Consider the following 23799-nt stretch of genomic DNA (forward strand, 5'->3'; position numbering starts at 1 on the left):
GAGCTGATTTCTGGTGTCACTGATGGTATCACTAATGATCAATAACCCCTTGACCACCGTGAAATAAAAAACTGGAGGGGAAATCACACAAGACTGACAGCCTGTGAGTTTATTTAAAGCATTCAGTGATTACATGACAGTTTAGAGAACAACAGGTCTTCATCTGGAACATATCCACACAATCTAATGTATATCAGACCTGCACTAAATACTATACATTCTCTGTAACACACAGATCATAAGAGAATTACATCATGTTCTATATACTACTAACATCATAACAATCTGCATCATAATCAATATTATAACATTTATAATCAATAACGTGAGAGGTAAGCAACAACCCCCTTTATTTAAAAAAAAAATCTAAATACAAAGAATGAACAGATGATTATAATAATACATGGACTAATAATGGAAACACTTCAAGATAAAGAATCTAAGAGACACTAAATAAGATAAAGACATGAAGACAAAATCAAAAAGAAATACATTCTGGAATACAAAACAGACGTAATTAAGCAACTCTTAAAATAATCAAAACCCCGTGTTACCCAGAACCCCATGTTACCCAGAACCCCGTGTTATCCAAAACCCCATGTTACCCAGAACCCAATGTTATCAAAACCCCATGTTACCCAGAACCCCATGTTACCCAGAACCCCATGTTACCCAGAACCCCATGTTACCCAAAACCCCATGTTACCCAGAACCCAATGTTACCCAGAACCCCATGTTACCCAGAACCCAATGTTACCAAAACCCCATGTTACCCAAAACCCCATGTTATCCAAAACCCCATGTTATCCAAAACCCCATGTTATCCAAAACCCCATGTTACCCAAAACCCCATGTTACCCAAAACCCATGTTACCCCAAAACCCATGTTATCCAAAACCCCATGTTACCCAGAACCCAATGTTACCCAGAACCCCATGTTACCCAGAACCCAATGTTACCAAAACCCCATGTTACCCAAAACCCCATGTTATCCAAAACCCCATGTTATCCAAACCCCATGTTACCCAAAACCCCATGTTACCCAGAACCCCATGTTTCTCTGGTGGTAAAATCGAACTAAAAGGAATAATGGTGGTTGCAGTCACTCCTTTTAGATTTCTTCCAAGGTTCTAGAAAGATTAACTAATTCTGAACTTATTATTAAAATTAGAACCACTTCAGGTTTGTCACCACATTTTAAACACCAGTCCACTGCTGACCATCGATTTAAAACACAAAACTGACCTAAGATCAGCATGTAGGATCAGGTTCATTCTACTCCTACTCCATCCCCTGGGCTGCTCTCTCCTCTCCCGGTCCAGCTTCAGCTCTGGAGCTCAGAGAGACCATCTCCATGGCATTGACATAAAGATCCATGCTGCTCACCCTGTTCACTCTCTTCTGCCTCCTGGTGGGCTAGGGAGACACAGCACCAACAGTCAGACATTTACTCTCTAGTATCTCCATTCTCTCTCCCTCCCTCTCCCCCTCACCCTCTCCCTCTAGTTTAAATGACTTGTAACATCTGAGTAAATGTCTTTACCTTGTAGTACAAGTAGGAGGTGGTGATGGCTGTCAGTAGGATCAGCAGCACTACAACGTGTCTGATGATGAAGGCTGGCAGAGGAGAGGCTGCAAACAGAAACACCTTTGATGAGGGGACTGATCATCATCAGATAGATCTGTGGGAAATCTGTCAATGACAAAGTTATAAGTCTGGTTCATGTTCAGTTACCTGTGATGGTGAGGGAGAGGAGCTCACTCTCAGAGGAGAAGTTATGAGAGAAAACATAATTCTCATAAACACATCTGTAGTTCCCTTGGTGGGAGTCATCTGCAGCAGGGAAGAGGAAGGCAGCAGAGTGATTGACAGCTGGCTGGGCCTGGGTTCTGTTGGAGCCGGTGAACGTGAGGAGGAAGGAGCCTCCTGGGTACTGTGGCTGAGTGGAGCAGGTGATGGTGAAGCTGTAGTCCCTGAACACCTCGGGCCCCTGGTGGCCCCTGGAGACCCCTCCCATTGAGTCAGTCAGGGAGATATCAGGCTGGACCAGGAGATCTGTAACAATCAAAGAGAACAAAAAACCTCTTCAACTAGATTCCTATAGATATGACAATAACATCAGCATGTAACAGTGCTATCCACCCTCCATCACAGGGCAACATGAGTAGTGGGCCTACAGTCACTGAGACAACATATGTTGATATCAGGCTTAAGCAGGACATCTGGAACAAGAGGAGAGAAAAAGAAAACGTAGCTCCTCAACTACTTTCCCAATATAGATATGACTATAACATGACATGTGACAGTGGTAGTGAGTAGAGGCAGTCACTGAGATAACACTCAAATACAAAAGCATTCTGGGATATTTAAGTTGTATTTGATTCCTACTTGAATGAATGATCTATTTAGCAAAGCAGATTTACAATCTAAACAGTCATCATGAGAGGTGCAGAGGAAGTTGTATGAATGAAGGAAATAAGTTGAATGTAATTATAATATCTTGTTATTACCTGAGCATATCACTGTGAGTCCAGGAAGGATATCATACATTCTATAACAATCCCTCAGTGAAGGCTCAGATCCATAACATATAATGTTATTCCCTCTAGTGGTGTTTCCAGGTAGTGCTGAAACAGTGGAGCCACAACCCAGCTGTCTACACACTACTGCAGCTACATTAGTCCTGGTCTTGTCCCAGTCTTCAGCTCCCACAGTCCTCCACTCTCCCTGGTCGTACCGCTCCACTCCACCAGCACAGCGACTGCCTCCTCCCACCAGCCTCACATCATCAGGCTCTGAGAAAAGAAAAGAGAGAGACAGTAATCTTACTATTTTCTCACTAAAACACACCTATATTGTCTCTCATGTTCTTCACTCCAGGTGAGAAACAATATTGTTTGAGTGACAAACTGTTTCTTACCTGAGCAGGTGAGTCCAACAGCATTACCAGGTAGGCAGGTGTTGTTTTCTCTGTCTGAGGTGTCACAGTCCAGGAGAAGGGTCTCTTTGCCTTTACACTGGAACTCTTTATCCCAGGTCTGACCCTCACCTTCTCCATAGAGCCCCCCTGTAAAGCTGCAGGAGCCCCACAGCCAAGCTCTCCACAGACTACCTCTGCATCCTGCCGGTCAAAGTCAGCTTCACACACTGAGGCCCAGGACTGATTGGACTTCACCTCCACTCTCCCAGAGCAGAGACCAGCTCCATCCACAAGCCGCACAGACTCTGGAGAAAAATAGTTGGTTGAACATTCAATCAGTTTTGTTGATGACACTGTCAAGGACTAAACACAAATATGTTGGATCAAATATTGTAGTTTGCTATGTTTGATACTGTAAGAGGAAAAATGGGTTCTTAGTCACTCAGGATAGGGTTGGGAATAATGCAGGCAGGAGACAGGAATAAGTTCACTTCACTTTATAGAAAATAAACAGCTGGACATCCATCAGGCAGCTTCACTTCAGTACCATCTGAACTACAATGATCTGCCCATGAACATCTCCCATAAACCAATATGACAAACACAAATGTAATGTTTAAATACATCTGACATCTCTCCCTCTATTTAACCCTTGTGTTGTCTTGAGGGTAAAAAATGACCCGCTGCTCTGTTTAACAGCAGAGTAAACCCCCTAAATGATATTTTTTCAACGTGAAATGTGATGACTTTTCCTAGAGTGACCCCAACATTACAAAAAGTGAAACATCACCTTTGTTCATATTTCCATGAAAGCTGTACACCACCAGGGTACAAAGATTGTCTTATGGTCATTTTTTGACCAGGCAGTTATAAAATAATTTACATACCACAAAAATCACAAACACACACACACACACACACACACACACACACACAATGAGAAGTTGTGATGTGTGCTACTGATTGAACTCAGACAAAACTAACACTTTATTGTGCATGTGCAGAATCTTCCCTCCATGACCCCACACATGACTCAAGTTCACAGACAAAATAAACACAATTTCAGACAGAATCAACATTTCTTGAAAACATTGTTTACTAATGGGGAATGCAGTCAGAGGTTATAAGGGTGCTGCAGATGACAGTCCCCCCAGTTCTCTCTTTGCTGAAGCCATGAGTGCACGTTTCAGTGTGTGATAAGAGAATTATCTAATAAAGGTAAATGAATCAATAATCCATTATTAACTAGTAGTTATGTAGCATGGATAATGAATAATTAAATAGATCACCTACAAAGCTTCCACAAAGTTATAAGAATATCTCCTGAGTTCTCCACTATTCTGGATATTTCCTATATCCCGAAATATTCCCAGGATAATCCTGATTCCCACGAATCAATCCCAGACGAGCCCCCAAATTGTCTGCAGGATTAACCACTCAACTCTACCCTGCGTACCCAATTGCAGTCCAGTAATTCCTTGTCATTAACCCCTACAGATCTGCTGCTCTGCGTTACCACTGAGCTAATCTACAGCTAGGGACTGTGCTTCAGACTCAACAGTATGGGCCTTACAGTAAAGTGGGCTATCCTCAGACTCAACAGTAAGGGTCTTACAGTAAATTGGGCTATCCTCAGACTCAACAGTAAGGGTCTTACAGTAAAGTGGGCTATCCTCAGAATCAACAGTAAGGGTCTTACAGTAAAGTGGGCTATCCTCAGACTCAACAGTAAGGGTCTTACAGTAAAGTGAACTATCCTCAGACTCAACAGTAAGGGTCTTACAGTAAAGTGGGCTATCCTCAGACTGAACAGTAAGGGCCTTACAGTAAAGTGGGCTATCCTCAGAATCAACAGTAAGGGTCTTACAGTAAAGTGGGCTATCCTCAGAATCAACAGTAAGGGTCTTACAGTAAAGTGGGCTATCCTCAGAATCAACAGTAAGGGCCTTACAGTAAAGTGGGCTATCTTCAGAGCCTAATGCCTATGCTGCCTCGCCCTCACTCTATAAACCTTGCACCTCTTCAGGATGATCCAGGACCGAGTTTCTGCTGTAGAGCACTATGACGGGGTGCCCCCTGTAAACTGGGTTGATTTAGCCCAGAATCACCCCTCTTACGACTCTGTCAAGCATTTCGCTACACCTCCAATAACATCTGCTAAATATGTGTATGTGACCAATCAAATTGTATTTTATTTATACCAGCTACTCAGGTCTCCTCTAGACTAACTAACCAGATGCAAAAAATCCTCAATTATTTAAGTCTATTTCAGAAACTGAAAGTAAAACGACATGAACTTGTATGACTCTTTGATGACACAGGGTTTCAGAACAATAAAGCAACTTTATTCAACATTCCAGAAACATGGATAAAATATTCCAGATCAATCAGTCAATCACAAATTAACATCGCCAATCAATGATAAGCAACATCAACAGTAAATTAAATTGATAGACACCTTCAACGCCCTTAACTATACCCTTATTGCCAATACAATATGTTTTGTATTTTTACAACTTTATGAGAAGCACAGTAATTAATATATAGAAAAACAGGTTCTTACCTTCTACAACTTTATATACTGTTTTTTATCTCCCCCCTCAGGATGATCAGTCCCTCAGTTGGCGTCTAAAAACTCTACCAGCTACTTTAACACACTTCTATCATTGAGGAAACCTTAAGGATCCCTCCTAGAATTTTACTTTAACTGAGAATAATACAAATCTAAATATGAGAATAATAAAAAACGGAATGTATTTCAAGCTATAAATCTAAATATGAGTATAATATAAATCTAAATATGAGTATAATACAAATCTAAATATGAGTATAATATAAATCTAAATATGAGTTTAATATATATAAAAATACATTTCAAGCTAAAAAGCTACAGCAGAAATCTTCTTCCATCAGTCCACAGGTTGTTGAAGCTAATAGAGAGTCGTACCCTTCTCCAGAATGATGCCTCCTTTATACCCTCCATCTTCCTTTCTGTTAACTCATTGTGGCTAACACCTGCTCCAATGATGCATTCAGTGGTTAGCACCTAATGTGGCCATCACTCAAAAGGTGCTCTTTCAGCACCCACTAACCCCCATCTTTCCTCACATAGGCAGGACGTCTAGACAGGATGCCTCCTCCTGGCTGCTCTGACCGGGGGATTCCCAAAGCAAGATAGCACCCTCAGTACACTCCATTATCATTAACTTTTAAAACATTTATTTCTAAACATTCATTTTTAAACATTAACATTCCCTTCTCAATTATAATCCCACTCGAACCTATTCTTCCCATTACTTCCTAAACATTCAACATTTTTAAAACCCTTCAACATTATACCATTTCATCATTATAACATGTCATTACCAACCTCCTACAGACCATAAGGCCTTGTCCTTTAAACCTACCAACACAGTCTACAAGCATCGTACCTTAAAGCAACCAACATTAAAACATTCTGAACCATTTTACTGCATTACTTGAATCACCTTTTAATATCTCCCACTATATGTTTCCCAATGCTTCCAACATTTAACATATTTAACCTTTCATTATTATATTCATAAATTCCCAATTCATTTCTTCTTCTTATTATTATTTTCTTTAATCAATGTCAATTCTCTCTCAATCTTCATTCTTCTTTGTGTTCCACGTGTGGGTGAGACTGAACCTTCTATGAGTGTGTGAGAATGAGAGAGAGAGTGATTGGGGCCTTCCTACCCATGTTCCTCTGTTACTACAATGTTACAGAACTGGGCCTTGCCTACTACTCTGTCCATGTTCAACATCCTTCTTCTCTTCCTCTGTCTGGATGAAGACCTAACATCCATCTTCTCTTCCTCTGTCTGGACGAAGACCTAACATCCATCTTCTCTTCCTCTGTCTGGAAGAAGACCTAACATTCATGTTCTCTTCCTCTGTCTGGACAAAGACCTAACATCCATCTTCTCTTCCTCTGTCTGGACGAAGACCTAACATCCATCTTCTTTTCCTCTGTCTGGACTAAGAACTAACATCCATCTTCTCTTCCTCTGTCTGGACGAAGACCTAACATCCATCTTCTTTTCCTCTGTCTGGACTAAGAACTAACATCCATCTTCTTTTCCTCTGTCAGGACTAAGACCTATCAACCATCTATTCCTCTGCCATAGTACCCTCCAAACTCATCATTAAGCTTGAGACCCTGGGTCTCGACCCAGCCCTGTACGACTGGGTCCTGGACTTCCTGACGGGCCGCCCCCCAGGTGGTGAAGGTAGGAAACAACATCTCCAAAAGGGTGCGTTCTCAGCCCTCTCCTGTTCACCCACGACTGTGTGGCCATGCAATCATCAAGTTTGCACCACACTCCAACTCAATCATCAAGTTTTCAGACGACACTACAGTTGATTACCAACAACGACGAGACAGGCTACAGGGAGGAGGTGAGGGCCCTCGGAGTGTGGTGTCAGGAAAGTAACCTCTCACTCAATGTCAACAAAACAAAAGAGATGATCATGGACTTCAGGAAACAGCAAAGGGAGCACCCCCCCATCCACATTGACGGGACAGTAGTAGAGAAGGTGGAAAGTTTTAAGTTCCTCGGTGTACATGTCACGGACAAACTGAAATGGTCCACGCACATGGACAGTGTGGTGAAGAAGCACCTCTTCAACCTCAGGAGGCTGAAAAAAAATGTCTTGTCACCTAAAACCCTCACTAACTTTTACAGATGCACAATTGAGAGCATCCTGTTGGGATGTATCAACGCCTGGTACGGTAACTGCACTGCCCGCAACCGCAGGGCTCTCTAGAGGGTGGTGCGGTCTGCACAACGCATCACCAGGGGCAAACTATCTGCCCTCCAGGACACCTACAACACCCGATGTCACAGGAAGGCAAAAAAGATCATCAAGGACAATAACCACCCGAGCCACTGCCTGTTCACCTCAGAAGGCGAGGTCAGTACAGGTGCATCAAAGCTGGGACAGAAAAATTGAAAAACAGCTTCTGTCTCAAGGCCATCAGATTGTTAAACAGCCACCACTAGCACAGAGAGGTGGCTGCCTATCTACAGACTTGATATCATTGGCCACGTTAATAAATGGAACACTAGCCACTTTAATAATGCCACTTTAAGAATGTTTACATATCTCACATTACTCATCTCATATGTATATACTGTATCCTTCACTATCTATTCTTTACTATCTATTGCATCTTAGCCGCTCTGTCACTGCTCATCCATATATTATATATTTATATATTCTCATCTCATTCCTTTATAAGACTGTGTGTATTAGGTTTTGTTGTGGAGTTGTTAGATATTACCTGTTAGATACTGCTGCACTGGCGGATCTAGAAGCATAAGCATTTCACTACACTCACAATAACATCTGCTAACCATGTGTATCTGACCAATAACATTTTATTTTGATTTGGACTAAGACCTAACAGCCATCTCTTCCTCTTCCTCTTCCTCGACTAAGACCTAACAGCCATCTCTTCCTCTTCCTCTTCCTGGACTAAGACCTAACAGCCATCTCTTCCTCTTCCTGGACCAAGACCTAACAGCCATCTCTTCCTCTTCTTCTTCCTCGACTAAGACATAACAGCCATCTCTTCCTCTTCCTGGACTAAGACATAACAGCCATCTCTTCCTCTTCCCCTTCCTCGACTAAGACCTAACAGCCATCTCTTCCTCTTCCTCGACTAAGACCTAACAGCCATCTCTTCCTCTTCCTCTTCCTCGACTAAGACATAACAGCCATCTCTTCCTCTTCCTGGACTAAGACATAACAGCCATCTCTTCCTCTTCCCCTTCCTCGACTAAGACCTAACAGCCATCTCTTCCTCTTCCTCTTCCTCGACTAAGACATAACAGCCATCTCTTCCTCTTCCTGGACTAAGACATAACAGCCATCTCTTCCTCTTCCCCTTCCTCGACTAAGACCTAACAGCCATCTCTTCCTCTTCCTCTTCCTCGACTAAGACCTAACAGCCATCTCTTCCTCTTCCTCTTCCTCGACTAAGACATAACAGCCACCTCTTCCTCTTCCTGGACTAAGACCTAACAGCCATGTCTTCCTCTTCCTGGACTAAGACCTAACAGCCATGTCTTCCTCTAACTGGACTAAGACCTAACAGCCATGTCTTCCTCTTCCTGGACTAAGACCTAACAGCCATCTCTTCCTCTTCCTGGACTAAGACCTAACAGCCATCTCTTCCTCTTCCTGGACTAAGACCTAACAGCCATCTCTTCCTCTTCCTGGACCAAGACCTGATGTTTAATCAGATCTCAAACCTCTTGTCTGTGAGGAAAGCGGTTCTGTTCATGATTCTGTTGTTGAAGAGTCTGTAGAGAAAAAAAAGCATTATTATTATTATTTGAATGTTGTTATTATTATCCTCCAACAATTGTCCTCAGCAACAGACACACCCATATGATCTCACACACACACATGCTCTGCTCACCGTCACACACACCCTTACCGTACGGTGTGTATTGAAGTGTTGGTAGAGACCAGTTGGAGTATTCTGTCAGTCAGAGCATCAGTGATGTCATTGTGACTCAGGCTACAAGAGAGACAGAGAGAGAGGGACAGAGCGAGAGAGAGACACCGAGAGAGAGAGGGAGAGACAGGGAGAGAGAGAAAGACAGAGAGAGAGGGAGAGAGGGAGCGAGCGAGCGAGAGACACAGAGAGAGAGGGAGAGAGGGAGAGATCGGACATTTATCATGTAGTGACATACACACAGTCTTGTACAAATAACCTTGTGGGGACATACAATTCAGACCCTAACCCGTACCTTAAATAAAAACCTAACCCTAGATCCTAATCCTAACCATAGATCCTAATCCTAATTCTAACACTAATTCTAACCTTAATAATCCTAAACCCCCTAGAAATAGCATTTGACCTTGTGGGGACCAACAAAATGTCCCCAGTTGGTCAAATTTTTGTTTGTTTACTATTCTATTCTGGTCCCCAAAAGTATAGTTAAACACATCCACACACACACACACACACACACACACTGAAAGCCACTCACTCCAGGACTTGTACTTTATGCAGGTGTGTGATCAGGGGCTGTAGGTGGTGGTCTGTGAGTTGACAGTGGCTGAGGTCCAGTTCTGACAGACCCTCTGAGTGTTCCAGAACCAGGGCCAGAGATCCACAGGCCTTCTGGTCCAGCCTGGTCTCACTGAGGTCCAGCTCCCCATCCAGGGCTCTGCACAGGGACTCTGTGTGCCTCAGCAGCCCCTCTTCAATCCCCTCACACACAAGGTCCAGCAGCTGAAGTAGCAGAGCTTTGCTGGGGCTGAGAGGACAAGAAGCAGAGACAACATTATGACACAGAGTAGGTCTAACTCCTACTGATAAACTAGTTGGTCAAATGTTTGTCTTTGTGTGTCTAACCTCAGCTTGACAATATGCAGGATGGGAAGCAGCTCCCTCAGTGCTCTGTCCTCCACCTCACAGTCTCTTAGGATGAGCTGGACCTGGTTCTGGACCAGCTGGGTGCTGTGTTGGTTCTGCTTCAGAACAGAGTTGATGTCCCTGCAGTGGTCAGTGGTCAGACACAGAGCCTTCTCCTGGTCCTGAGCTGACAGGTCCACAGAGGAGGAGTAGGAGAAGTCCAGCCTGTAGTGCAGAGACCTGAGCAGCCATACTGCTGTTTGTGGTGGTGATGGTGCCCCCTGCTGGATCTGAGAGGCAGCACAGCACTGGAGGAAACTCAGCAGTAACTTCCTGTCAACACTACAGAGAGAGAGAGAGACAGAGAAACAGACAGACTTATTTACACATCACAACACTGATAAACTACAACTCTGTTTATCATGTTTACCATTCCACCCCTAGCTGAGGTATTATTTTATTTTGGTTATTTATTTATTTATTTATTTTTATTATATTGGTGTTTTATTTTTCATTCATCTTCAACAAATGTTATAATTTTTCCCTTATAATTACATTTTTTTTAAATATATTTTAAATTTGAATTATATTTCACCTTTATTTAACCTCAAAAGCTGGTTAGTCCCTAGCCCCTACTTCCTCTATAGCTGGTTGGACTCTAGCCCCTACTTATTCTATAGCTGGTTGGTCCCTAGCCCCTACTTCCTCTATAGCCGGTTGGTCCCTAGCCCCTACTTCCTCTAAAGCCAGTTGATCCCTAGCCCCTACTTTATTTTTATTTTTAATTTCACCTTTATTTAACCAGGTAGGCCATTTGAAAACAAGTTCTCATTTATAACTGTGACCTGGCCAAGATAAAGCAAAGCAGTGTGACAAAAACAACACAGAGTTACACATAAACAAACGTACAGTCAATAACACAATAGAAAAATCTATGTACAGTGTGTGCAAATGTAGAAGAGTAGAAGAGTAGGGAGGTAAGGCAATAAATAGGCCATAGAGGCAAAAATAATTAAAATGTAAGCAATTAAACACTGGAGTGATAGATGTGCAGATGATGATGTGCAAGTAAAGATACTGGGGTGCAAAAGAGCAACAAAATAAATAATAATATGGGGATGAGGTAGTTGGATGGGCTATTTACGGATGGGCTGTGTACAGGTACAGTGATCGATAAGCTGCTCTGACAGCTGATGTTTAAAGTTAGAGAGGGAGATATGGGTCTCCAGCTTCAGTGATTTTTGAAATTCGTTCCAGTCATTGGCAGCAGAGAACTGGAAGGAAAGGCGGCCAAAAAAAGTGGTGGCTTTGGGGATGTCCAGTGAAATATACCTGCTGGAGCACGTGCTACGGGTGGGCGTTGCTATGGTGACCAGTGAGCTGAGATAAGGTGGGGCTTTACCTAGGATATACTTATAGATGACCTGGAGCCAGTGAGTTTGGCAATGAATATGAAGCGAGGGCCAGCCAACGAGAGCATACAGGTCGCAGTGTTGGGTAGTATATGGGGCTTTAGTAATTAAACGGATGGAACTGTGATAAACTACAGTAGAGTGTTGGAGGCTATTTTGTAAATGACATCACTGAAGTCAAGGATCGGTAGGATAGTCAGTTTTATGAGGGTATGTTTGGCAGCATGAGTGAAGGAGGCTTTGTTGTGAAATAGGAAGCTGATTCTAGATTTAATTTTGGATTGGAGAGGCTTAATATGAGTCTGGAAGGAGAGTTTACAGTCTAACCAGACACCTAGGTATTTGTAGTTGTCCACATATTCAGAACCGTCCAGAGTAGTGATGCTAGTCGGGAAGGCAGGTGCGGGCAGCACTTAGTTTTACTAGCATTTAAAAGCAGTTGGAGGCCACGGAAGGAATGTTGTATGACATTGAAGCTTGTTTGGAGGTTTGTTAAGACAGTGTCCGAAGAAGGGCCAGATGTATACAGAATGGTGTTGTGTGCGTAGAGGTGGATCAGAGAATCATCAGCAGCAAGAGCGACATCATTGATATATACAGAGAAAAGAGTCAGCCCAAGAATTTAACCCTGTGGCACCCCCATAGAGGTCCGGACAACAGGCCCTTCGATTTGACACACTGAACTCTATCTGAGAAGTAGTTGGTGAACCAGGCGAGGCAGTCATTTGAGAAACCAAGGCAATTGAGTCTGCCGATAAGAATGCGGTGATTGACAGAGTCGAAAGCCTTGGCCAGGTCGAAGTAAGATGGCTGCACAGTACTGTCTTTTATCGATGTAGGTTATGATATCGTTTAGGACCTTGACCGTGGCTGAGGTGCACCCGTGACCAGCTCGGATACCAGATTGCACAGTGGAGAAAGTACGGTGGGATTCGAAATGGTCGGTGATCTGTTTGATAACTTGGCTTTCAAAGATTTTAGAAAGGCAGGGCAGGATGGATATAGGTCTATAACAGTTTGGGTCGAGAGTTTATCCCCCTTTGAAGAGGGGGATCTCAAACGATACGAAAGAGATGTTGAACGGGCTTGCAACAATTTCGGCAGATAATTTTAGAAAGAGAGGGTCCAGATTGTCTAGCCCGGCAGATTTGTAGGGATCCAGATTTTGCAGCTCTTTCAGAACACCAGCCGTCTGGATTTGGGGGTAGGGGTAGCTAGGTGGAAAGCATGGCCAGCAGTAGACAAATGCTTATTGAAATTATCGATTATAGTAGATTAATCCGTGGTGAGTGTTTCCTAGCCTCAGTGCAGTGGGCAGCTGGGAGGAGGTGCTCTTATTCTCCATGGACTTTACAGTGTCCCAAAACTTTTTGGAGTTAGTGCTACATGATGCAAATTTCTGTTTGAAAAAGCTAGCCTTAGTTTTCCTAACTGACTGTGTATATTGGTTTGACAGTGATGAGGGGTGGTCGTTGGACCGCGGACCCATTACGGATGCAGGCGATGAGGCAGAGATCACTGAGATCCTTGTTGAAGACAGCAGAGGGGTATTTAGAGGGTAAGTTGGTCAGGATGATATCTAAGAGGGTGCCCATGGTTACGGATTTAGGGTTGTAGTCGTGATGGATCGGTGGGGCTTCGTGTCGGCAGTAAAGGGTCCAGGCCAATTGGCAAAATAGGTATTGTAGCGCAAGAATTGGCTGGTGGACCACTTCGGCTAGCCGGGAGATGGGCCTAGCTCGAGCTTAGCTCAAGGCTAACTGGTGCTTGCTTCGGGACAGCGACGTTAGCCAGGAGTAGCCACTCGGATAGCAGCTAGCTAGCTGCGATGATCCAGTGTAGAGGTTCACAGCTTGCGGTAGGAATCCGGAGATGTGGTAGAGAAAAAGCAGTCCGATATGCTCTGGGTTGATATCGCGCTGTGCAGACTGGCAGGTATTGACCGAGCTGAGGCTTGCTGGTGAACAAGAGTAACGGTGAAGACGGCTAGCAGTGGCTAACTGTCTACTAGTAGCAAGTCAGCTGGCTAGCTTCTGATGGGGGTTCCAGTTCTAGAGAATACAAATAGCAGATCCGTACCACATTGGGTGAGGAGGGTTGCAGGAGAGTATATTCAGTCCGTTGAAGGAAAGTGAGATTAAGATATAAATATGAAAAACAAAAGAGGAAAAAAATGATATTTACATGGGACAAGACAAAACACACATCCGACTGCTATGCCATTTTGGATAATGTTAAGGATAGTACATTACACTAAGTTTAGGGTTAGAGGTTAAATCAGTCAAGAAGTGGAAAGCCTCATAGTTCTATCCATTCTAGCAGGGTCATAGAGTGTCAACTAAACCTGAGTTGGGAGACTCTGTCCAGAAGAGGCAGGATGCTCTCTATCTCCCCCGGTGGTATGGAGGTCCACAGCAGGTTGACTTTGACTTGGTGGCTGTGCTGCAGGGTAAAACACAGAGCAGTACAGTCCACTCTGTCCAGCTCTCTGCTGTTCAGGTTGATCCAATGGTCTGAAGACCTCAACAAACTGGACACACAGTCACTGGCTCTACTGTCATAGATCTGTCTGATGGAGGACTTTACAAAGCTGGAACTGGACCTGAACAAACATGGAGAATGGATTGTTGTGGTTATGTCAAGGTTTTATAAAGAATAACTTACATAGTAACAACTGGCTGGATAGGACATTAATAATTAACGTCTATAAATATTGAATAAAGATCTCCCACCTCTTGAATAAAACCATAATGATATTACAGAGGACAACTCAGAACAACATGTCACTGGATACAAATAGTTATTTTATTATTTCCAGAAAGTCCGAATAGAGAAAGAAGTTCTCCCACCTCTTGAGAGTAACTCTTCCCAGAAAGGGGAGAAGATCTGAGATGTTCTTCTCTAGAAGCCGGTTCTTCCTGAGGTCCACAGTGATGTTGTGGGTTGAATGCTGCAGCAGAGAGAGAAGCACTTCCCAGTCCAGCCTGCAGGAGGTCAGGTCTCCACCAACCTTCTCCAGGAACCACTGAGTCAAGTCCTTGTCCTGAGCTTCATACACAACTACAGTCAGCTGCTGCAGAGTGTCTGAGTTCAGTCTAGGAGGTTGGAACATACAGGCAGTCAGAAATATGAAGAAAAACACATGAATGAAGTTACTATTTCTATTTAAAAAACATCAGCTTCAGACTGACCTGAGAGAGAGAGGTCCCTGGTGACACAGCAGTGTGATGAGAGAGTGACCCTGGATCCAGAAGTCAGTCAGGTCCAGACACTGAACCCTCCAGAGTCTCAGCAGGGACGCCACACTACTCAGAGCCCTGGATAACACTCTCTCTGGTGGCTGGCTGCTCTTTAGGACCAGGGAGAGTTCTGGTACAGTCAGTGGAGGAGCACCTCTCTCTGTCCTCATAACCAGTCTGGACAGTTTCACTGCCATACCCACATTCAGCCTGGAATGAAAAGACAAAACTCAAGTCACTTTAAACAGAGAAACCTTGTCAGATAAATACTCAGTAGGAAAATCAATTATTCAATAGACCTGTAAAAGCTGTCTTACTGAACATACCTGAGCTTGTGCAGCTTTGACTCATGTCTCAAAAGAAGTAAGGCTCCTTGGAGAGAGATCTTGCTGGGGGTGAGAGTGAGGTCCACTCTGGAGGCACAGAGACCCAGGACTCTCCCCACAGACCTGCAGGTTTTCCTGGGTAACTCTCCTCCCAGTGACAGGGTGGAGCCCAAGGCCTGGAGGAGAGAGGCCAACTGCTGGTCCTCCTCTCTGGACCTCACAGGGATGGATTCACACACAGTCTGGAAGAACCTGTCATCATCACATCTGAAACTGCAAAACATGGGGGACATCGAATCAGATATTTAGGAGACAGTGACGTCCAAATGTATTGGGACAGTGACACATTCGTTGTTGTTTTGGCTCGGTGAAAATGCCCTGACAAAGCTGACAGTTTGACCTTTAACCTCAGTCATATTCTGAATACTAACGCAACATGTGTTATGTCAACAAATCTTCGTATAAATAAAATAAAAATATATAAAACATGTATAAAAAAACAGATATACCAACACACATGTTCAGACTCACCTCAGCTGTGAGATGTAGGACAGACACTGAAGGAAACTCCTCACTTCACTCTCTACATCTGACCAGCCCTTCAGCTCTACTGGTTTCTTCTCTGGTTGGAGTTTCAGCACTTCTAGGAGGAGGGAGGCCTTTCTCTCTGAGAGGTCTATGTACCAGACTGCAGGACTGGCTGACTGGTAAACTGGCTGTAATGCTGGAAGGACACTCCTGCCTTTTTGAGTCTGATAGTCCTTCACATGTGAGTACAGATCCAGCAGGAAATCACATTGATATTCCTTGATCTCATCATCATCATAATACGAGTCACAGAAGGGGAAAGTGTTGTAAGTACACACTGATGATACCAGCTTCAGTGTCTTCTCTCCTGTCTGCTCCTCCCACTCTGCTGCTTGAGATAGGAGATCCACCAGGAACTTGATCTGCTTTGAGGGATCAGACCAGTCTGGATAGAATCTGCAACAAGGACAGTAAACAGCTGATTCAGAAATGGATGAACACATGAAACCAGTCATAGTTAGAGATATATGAAGTAGTTATACATTTACATAATGTGCTTTGGTTATATGTTAAAGTATTTAATTTTAGAGACATTCACATGATTTATCTGTGACATTTAGTAATGCAACATTAGTTATGTCAGGAAATGGGCTGATAAATGTTCCCAGATTCACCAACATGTGTAGTTTTATATGGAGCCTTCACCACTCCCACTTTGCATCAGCAGTCAGAAAGGAAGCTCTCTGGGGAGCAGTTTGATAGTGTGCTGCAGAACTCTGGTTTATTTTCCCTCTTCCCTCTCTTTCTCTTTCTCTCTCTTCCCCTCTCTCCCCCCCGCCGTCTGTCCCCCCCTCCTCTCTCTCTCTCCCCTCTCTCTCTCCAGTGCTTTACACTGCAGCAGACTTTATTATTGTTTTCAATGCTCTTCCTTTTGAGGTTCAGCATTGCTGGACTATTATTGCCCTGCCAGACTTATTTAGGTTGACATTTTAGTTAACCTCTCTGGGGTATGTGGGACGCTAGCGTCGCTAGCAGGACACACTATTCAACAGCCAGTGAAATAGCAGGGCGCCAAATTCAAAACAACAAAAATCTCATAATTCAAATTTCTCAAACATACAACTATTATATCCCATTTTAAAGATACACTTCTCGTTAATCCAACCACATTGTCCGATTTCAAAAAGGCTTTACGGCGAAAGCATAACATTAGATTATGTTAGGACAGCGCCGAAGCAAGAAAAACCACAGCCATTTTCCAAGCAAGGACAGGAGTCACAAAAACCAGAAATGCAGCTAAAATGAAATCACTAACCTTTGATGATCTTCATCAGATGGCGCTCATAGGACTTCATGTTACACAATACATGTATGTTTTGCTCGATAAAGTTCATATTTATATCCAAAAACCCCATTTTACATTGGCGTGTAATGTTCAGAAATGTTTTGCCTCCCAAAACTTCCGGTTAATGAGCACATCAATTTACAGAAATACTCATCATAAACGTTGATAAAATATTCAACTGTTATTCAAAGAATTATAGATACACTTCTCCTTAATGCAACCGCTGTGTCAGATTTCAAAAAAGCTTTACAGCGAAAGCAAACTTTGCTATAACCTGAGTACGGCGCTCAGTCACAAAACCAAATCAGCCATTTTATGGAGTCAACAAAACTCAGAAATAGCATTATAAATATTCACTTACCTTTGATGATCTTCATCGGAATGCACTCCCAGGAATCCCAGTTCCACAATAAATGTTCATTTGTTTCGATAAAGTCCATCCTTTATGTCCAAATACCTCCTTTTATGTTCGCGCGTTCAGTCGAGTAATCCAAATCCACTGTGCTCACGCAGTGAGCTGAGACAAAAAGTCAAAAAAGTTACATTACAGTTCGTAGAAACATGTCAAACGATGTATAGAATCAATCTTTAGGATGTTTTTATCATAAATCTTCCATAATATTCCAACCGGACGATTCCTTAGTCTTCAAAAAAGAAAAGGAACACAGCTAAATCTCACGTGAGTTCGCGCCACTGAGCTCATGTCATTTTCTCCGTCATCTGATTCCAATGGCTCTTATTCTCTCCCCATTCACAGTAGAAGCATGTTACAACGTTCTAAAGACTGTTGACATCTAGTGGAAGCCTTTGGGAAGTGCAAAATGACCCCACTGACACTGTATACTAGATAGGGAATCACTTGAAAAACTACAAACCTCAGATTTCCACACTTCCTGGTTGGATATTTCCTCAGGTTTTTGACTGCCATATGAGTTCTGTTATACTCACAGACATCATTCAAACAGTTTTAGGAACTTCAGTGTTTTCTATCCAAATCCACTAATAATATGCATATCTTAGCTTCTGGGCCTTAGTAGCAGGCAGTTTACTCTGGGCACCTTCTTCATCCGGACGTCAAAATACTGCCCCCTACCCTAGAGAGGTTAAAGGGAGGTTGCTTGCCAGTTTATTGTATCTTATTATTTGAACTGTATTGATGTGGTACTAATGACATGTGGCCCAGAAGATTGTGGACATTTTAAGGCCTTTGTTTGTCTATGACCCCCCCACCATTCATACACTCTGCACTCCTCCACTGGGAGGTAATACAGATTATTACAAATCCTCTAATGTTGATGACTGGGTCCTTTCTTGTAAATTGTTTCTATGAAGTTGCCGTTAAATTGCTCTGCCATCATTATTGTATGAGGTATTATTGGTGGAGTTTCCCCTGTGCTGTGATGGGTGTTTTATATGGTGTGTCTTATCTTTTCTCTCCACTGGCTATCTGGTTAACAGGCTACACTCTAGACAGTCTCTTCTGCTGATGTGTGTGTGTCTGGTAGTGGGTCTCTCTCTATCCTACTCTTTTCCTTTCTGCAGGGTTAATACCTGCCTGGCGCCCCAACAAAATCTTTACCTTCACCCCTCTCTAACAATACCGCTACAAGATTTACAAACACTTGTAGTTTTATATGTCAAATGTTTCTACAAGATAATAACCACTAGCATCACATAATCACTAACCACCACACATGTTCAGACTCACCTCAGCTGTGAGATGTAGGGCAGACACTGAAGGAAACTCCTCACTTCACTCTCTTCATCTGACCAGCCCTTCAGCTCTACTGGTTTCTTCTCTGGTTGGAGTTTCAGCACTTCTAGGAGGAGGGAGGCCTTTCTCTCTGAGAGGTCTATGGACCAGAATGCAGGAGCTGACTGGTAAACTGGCTGTAATGCTGGAAGGACACTCCTGCCTGTTTGAGTCTCATAGTCCTTCACATGTGAGCACAGATCCAGCAGGAAATCACTCTGTTCAGAATTGTCTCGAAAGGGAAAAGGAAAGGTGTTGTAAGTACACACTGATGATACCAGCTTCAGTGTCTTCTCTCCTGTCTGCTCCTCCCACTCTGCTGCTTGAGACAGGAGATCCACCAGGAACTTGATCACCTTTGAGGGATCATACCTCCATGGACAGAAACTGCAACAAGGACAGTAACAGCTGATTCAGAAATGGATGAACACATGAAACCAGTCATAGTTAAAGATATATAAAGTTGTTGTACATTTACATAATGTGCTTTGGTTATATGTTAAAGTACTTCATTTTAGAGACATTCACATGATTTATCTGTGACATTTAGTAATGTAACATTAGTGATGTCAGGAAATGGGCTGATAAATGTTCCCAGATTCACCAACATGTGTAGTTTTATACGGAGCCTTCACCGTATGCTGCCACTTTGCATCAGCAGTCAGAAAGGAGACTCTCTGGGGGGCAGTTTGATAGTGTGATGCTGCAGAACTCTAGTTTATTTTCCCTCTCTCTCTCCCTCTTCCCTCTCTCTCTCTTCCCTCTCTCTTCCCTCTCTCTTCCCTCTCTCTTCCCTCTCTCTCTCTTCCCTCTCTCTTCCCTCTCTCTTCCCTCTCTCTCTCTTCCCTCTCTCTCTCTTCCCTCTCTCTCTCTTCCCTCTCTCTCTCTTCCCTCTCTCTCTCCAGCGCTTTACACTGCAGCAGACTTTATTATTGTTTTCAATGCTCGTCCCTTTGAGGTTCAGCATCGCTGGACTATTATTGCCCTGCCAGAAGTATTTGGGTTGACATGTTAGTTAAAGGGAGGTTGCTTGCCAGTTTATTGTATCTTGTTATTTGAACTGTATTGATGTGGTACTAATGACATGTGGCCCAGAACATTTTGGACATTTTAAGGCCTTTGTTTGTCTATGACCCCCCACCATTCATACCCTCTGCACTCCTCCACTGGGAGGTAATACAATTTATTACAAATCCTCTAATGTTGATGACTGGGTTCTTTCTTGTAAATTGTTTCTATGAAGTTGCCGTTAAATTGCTCTGCCATCATTATTGTATGAGGTATTATTGGTGGGGTTTCCCCTGTGCAGTGATGGGTGTTTTATATGGTGTGTCTTATCTTTTCTCTCCACTGGCTATCTGGTTAACAGGCTACACTCTAGACAGTCTCTTCTGCTGATGTGTGTGTGTCTGGTAGTGGGTCTCTCTCTATCCTACTCTTTTCCTTTCTGCAGGGTTAATAGCTGCCTGGCGCCCCAACAAAATCTTTACCTTCACCCCTCTCTAACAATACCGCTACAAGATTTACCAACACTTGAGATTTATATGTCAAATGTTTCTACAAGATAATAACAACTAGCATCACATAATCACTAACCACCACACATGTTCAGACTCACCTCAGCTGTGAGATGTAGGACAGACACTGAAGGAAACTCCTCACTTCACTCTCTTCATCTGACCAGCCCTTCAGCTCTACTGGTTTCTTCTCTGGTTGGAGTTTCAGCACTTCTAGGAGGATGGAGGCCTTTCTCTCTGAGAGGTCTATGGACCAGACTAAGAAGTAAATTGTTGATTAAAATACCTGTGTACCTAAATATTTGGTCAGGGTATTAACAAACTAGCGAAATAAATGTCCCTATGTAACACCAGTAATGATGTGATGTTATAACAATGATAGACACTATGTAACAGTGATTATCGATCTATGATAGTCCAATATACTTCACAGATCGACAACTCATTATTTTCATTTAATTTCAGCCAGAACGATGTCTTAAATATTAAAATATTTTTCACATGCATGTCAAGATAGATTGACTTGATGTAGCTCACCATTGACTGGGACATCTGTCTCTCTGCTGGTTTCACTGGTGTCTCCTTCTCCATAGACAGCTGACACTCTGACTCTGTAGCAGGTACTGAGGTTCAGAGATATGATGCATTTACATTCAGGTCCCTCTGTTACCATGGTAGACCAGCCCTCCAGTCCTGCCTCCTTATAGTCCACTTTGTAGTGGAGTACAGAGGCACCATCATTACACTCAGGCTGGAGCCAAGTCACTTTGATGGTTTCCTTTGTTTTGTTCAGCAGCCGGCTCACATACAGATGTTCAGGTGGGGATCTCAGGGTCTTGACCTCAATGACCTTGCTGAAGTCACTCATACCAGAGTGTTCTATAACAGAGTACCTGATCTGGTACAGTGTGAACGGTTTCAAACCAGGCACTACACAGGTTTCTGCAGGAGCCAGGTTCACTACCTCATTCCATGGCCGTTTGCTAACCTTGATAAGACCAGTAGTCATGACTCTGTACTCTACTCTGTATCTCTCAGGTCTTCTGATGGTTGACTGTGGAAACTTCAGGAGGACACAGCTCTGTTTTATCTCTGCTACCTGGACTGGATCAGGTTTTAATCCCAGCAGGAAGTTGGTGGTGATGAGACTGCCTTGTTGATACAGACGAATGGAGGATCCAGGAGCACTGATATCTGGTATAACTGCTGCAATGAACTTGATGTTCTCTCCATCTCTTCTGTCTTCATAGGATTTGGTGAACAAGCGGAGGTCAGATTTAAATTTCTGAGTTAAATCTGGAGGTTTGAACGGTCGCTGTGTCTCCTGCTGTCCAGTGAGATCAGATTGGTTCACGGTGTTCTCTTGTACAGAGTGTTTGTGCTGCTGTCCAGTGAGATCAGATTGGTTCACGATGTTCTCTTGTACATAGTGTTTCTCCTGCTGTCCAGTGAGATCAGATTGGTTCACGATGTTCTCTTGTACATAGTGTGTCTCCTGCTGTCCAGTGAGATCAGATTGGTTCATTGTGTTCTCTGGTACAGAGTGTTTGTGCTGCTCCATGGTGGAGAGGAATGGATCTTCATCCTCCAGGGAGGTCAGAGTGAAACACAGTATCCTGTCCTTTAAGGATCTGAGGACACCGTCCAGCTCTTCCTGTGATTTCATTATGGGGATGTTTCTTGTTTTACAGACATTCAGAGCCTTCACCTCCGCTGCCTTGTTGTTTAGCCACAGTTGTACGGACTGAGGACAGAATGGAGACTGGTCATGGTTCTGGAGAATGTATCTCAGTCGGTTTTCATCCACCCCTTCACTCTCTCTCATGGTCTTTACTGCCATGGACAGCTCTCTCTTAAACTCTGACCAGTACTTCTGCAGAAGCTCTGATAATCTAGACAGTTTATACGTCAGATCAGGAAACCATTTCATCACACAACTATTGGTGGAGTCTGTCATTATCTCCTGGCATCTCATGGTGGCCTGCCTCAGATGGTCCAGCACACACTCTGCCTTGGTGAACAATAGGAGCATGATTTCAACTGAATGTCCCAGATTCTTCAGAGGATAGAGCCATGCGTACAGAGGCACTGCTTTCTCTCCTTGCTGTCCAAGGTGCTTCGGGAGAGTTTCATAGACTTGCAGAGCTCTGTCACACGTCATGGAGCCATTGATATGGTCTACATCACTGTAGAGAGTACACTGATACAACAAACTGTTTGGTTTTTCATCGTCACTCAAGCCGGAAAAGATCTGATCTGCACTGAAGGTGGGCATCATCCTCTTCACAACATTGTGCATATCCGCCTCTCCTGCACCACTGTGTTGTCCGCTGATCTGTTTGCTGTCAAAGATAAAGAATGCTTGAGCTCCATAGAGGACAGCCATGACCACATGAGTTGCCTTTCGTTGTGTTCTGTCTGTCTCCTCCTGAAGCACCCTGTGACTGAGCATGTCCAGTCTGGTAGTGGTTCTGTACTGTAGAGTGACCCGGTCCTGCAGTGTGGACTGAACAGGATGGTTCAGGTATCCAGCAGCACCACCAACCTCCACCAGTCCAGACAGGACACTGGCTCTGAGAGGAGTGGTCACATCCAGAGCCCTGAATCTGTCCTGAAGGGAGTCTCCTTCAATACACTTCACCTCTGTGAGAGGCCGCGGTAGAGACTGACGCATGAAGGCTATTGTACTGTTATCCCAAAGACTGACATCTAAGGAGATAAAACAATATTACATTCACTGCAGGACTTCACAATATATCATAATACATATTTCACAATATGAACTATTCACAAGACAAACTATAAAGTCCAGCACTCAACAAAATGGATACCATTGCTAGCCCAGCGCTGACTCAGTCCATGCTTTTAAACATTAGATAAAACAGTTGTCTTTAAACTATGCACTCTACACACATATGGTACATGAGCTAAACAATAACTACATCCTCAATACTTTGAAGTCTTTAAACTGGAAAAGCATACGGTACCTGAACAAAATGAGTCACTGCGGCAGTCATACAACATCCCAAGATCTAAGGGACGACCGAGGGCAGCCACCACAACACTGTCTGATGTCCAGTCTGACAATCACAGAAAACACATGATAACATGTTGTGATACAGGTCTAAAGGACGACCGAGGGCAGCCACCACAACACTGTCTGATGTCCAGTCTGACAATCACAGAAAACACATGATAACATGTTGTGGTACAGGTCTAAAGGACGACCGAGGGCAGCCACCACAACACTGTCTGCTGTCCAGTCTGACAATCACAGAAAACACATGATAACATGTTGTGGTACAGGTCTAAAGGACGACCGAGGGCAGCCACCACAACACTGTCTGATGTCCAGTCTGACA

The 23799-nt window shown here is 43.5% G+C and overlaps 1 protein-coding gene across 4 annotated transcripts; it reads right to left on the reverse strand.

The window, feature by feature from the left end:
• Positions 1 to 5244: 5244 nt before the first annotated feature.
• On the reverse strand, positions 5245 to 23513 carry LOC106592755 (uncharacterized). Of its 4 annotated transcripts, none has more exons than XR_014393000.1 (14): positions 23425 to 23513; positions 20975 to 23146; positions 20539 to 20695; positions 18876 to 19307; positions 15826 to 16278; positions 15295 to 15567; positions 14921 to 15178; positions 14579 to 14824; positions 14074 to 14331; positions 10318 to 10659; positions 9950 to 10219; positions 9391 to 9474; positions 8618 to 9253; positions 5245 to 8582 (listed from the first exon to the last, which is right to left on the reverse strand). XR_014393000.1 is itself a non-coding variant. In XM_082978228.1 (13 exons), the coding sequence occupies exons 1-13, from the start codon at positions 23459 to 23461 to the stop codon at positions 9190 to 9192; spliced, it is 5040 nt and encodes a 1679-aa protein (XP_082834354.1). In that variant the 5' UTR covers positions 23462 to 23513; the 3' UTR covers positions 5245 to 9189. The 4 variants fall into 4 exon arrangements, 2 of the variants coding, with proteins under 2 accessions (XP_082834354.1, XP_082834353.1); XR_014393001.1 differs by having other exon boundaries at positions 5245 to 5936; positions 5984 to 9253; XM_082978228.1 differs by having other exon boundaries at positions 5245 to 9253; positions 15295 to 15561.
• Positions 23514 to 23799: the final 286 nt, after the last annotated feature.

This window comes from Salmo salar, chromosome 08 (genome assembly GCF_965601325.2).
Source record: "Salmo salar chromosome 08, fSalSal1, whole genome shotgun sequence".
In the NCBI taxonomy this organism is placed as follows: Eukaryota; Metazoa; Chordata; class Actinopteri; order Salmoniformes; family Salmonidae; genus Salmo; species Salmo salar.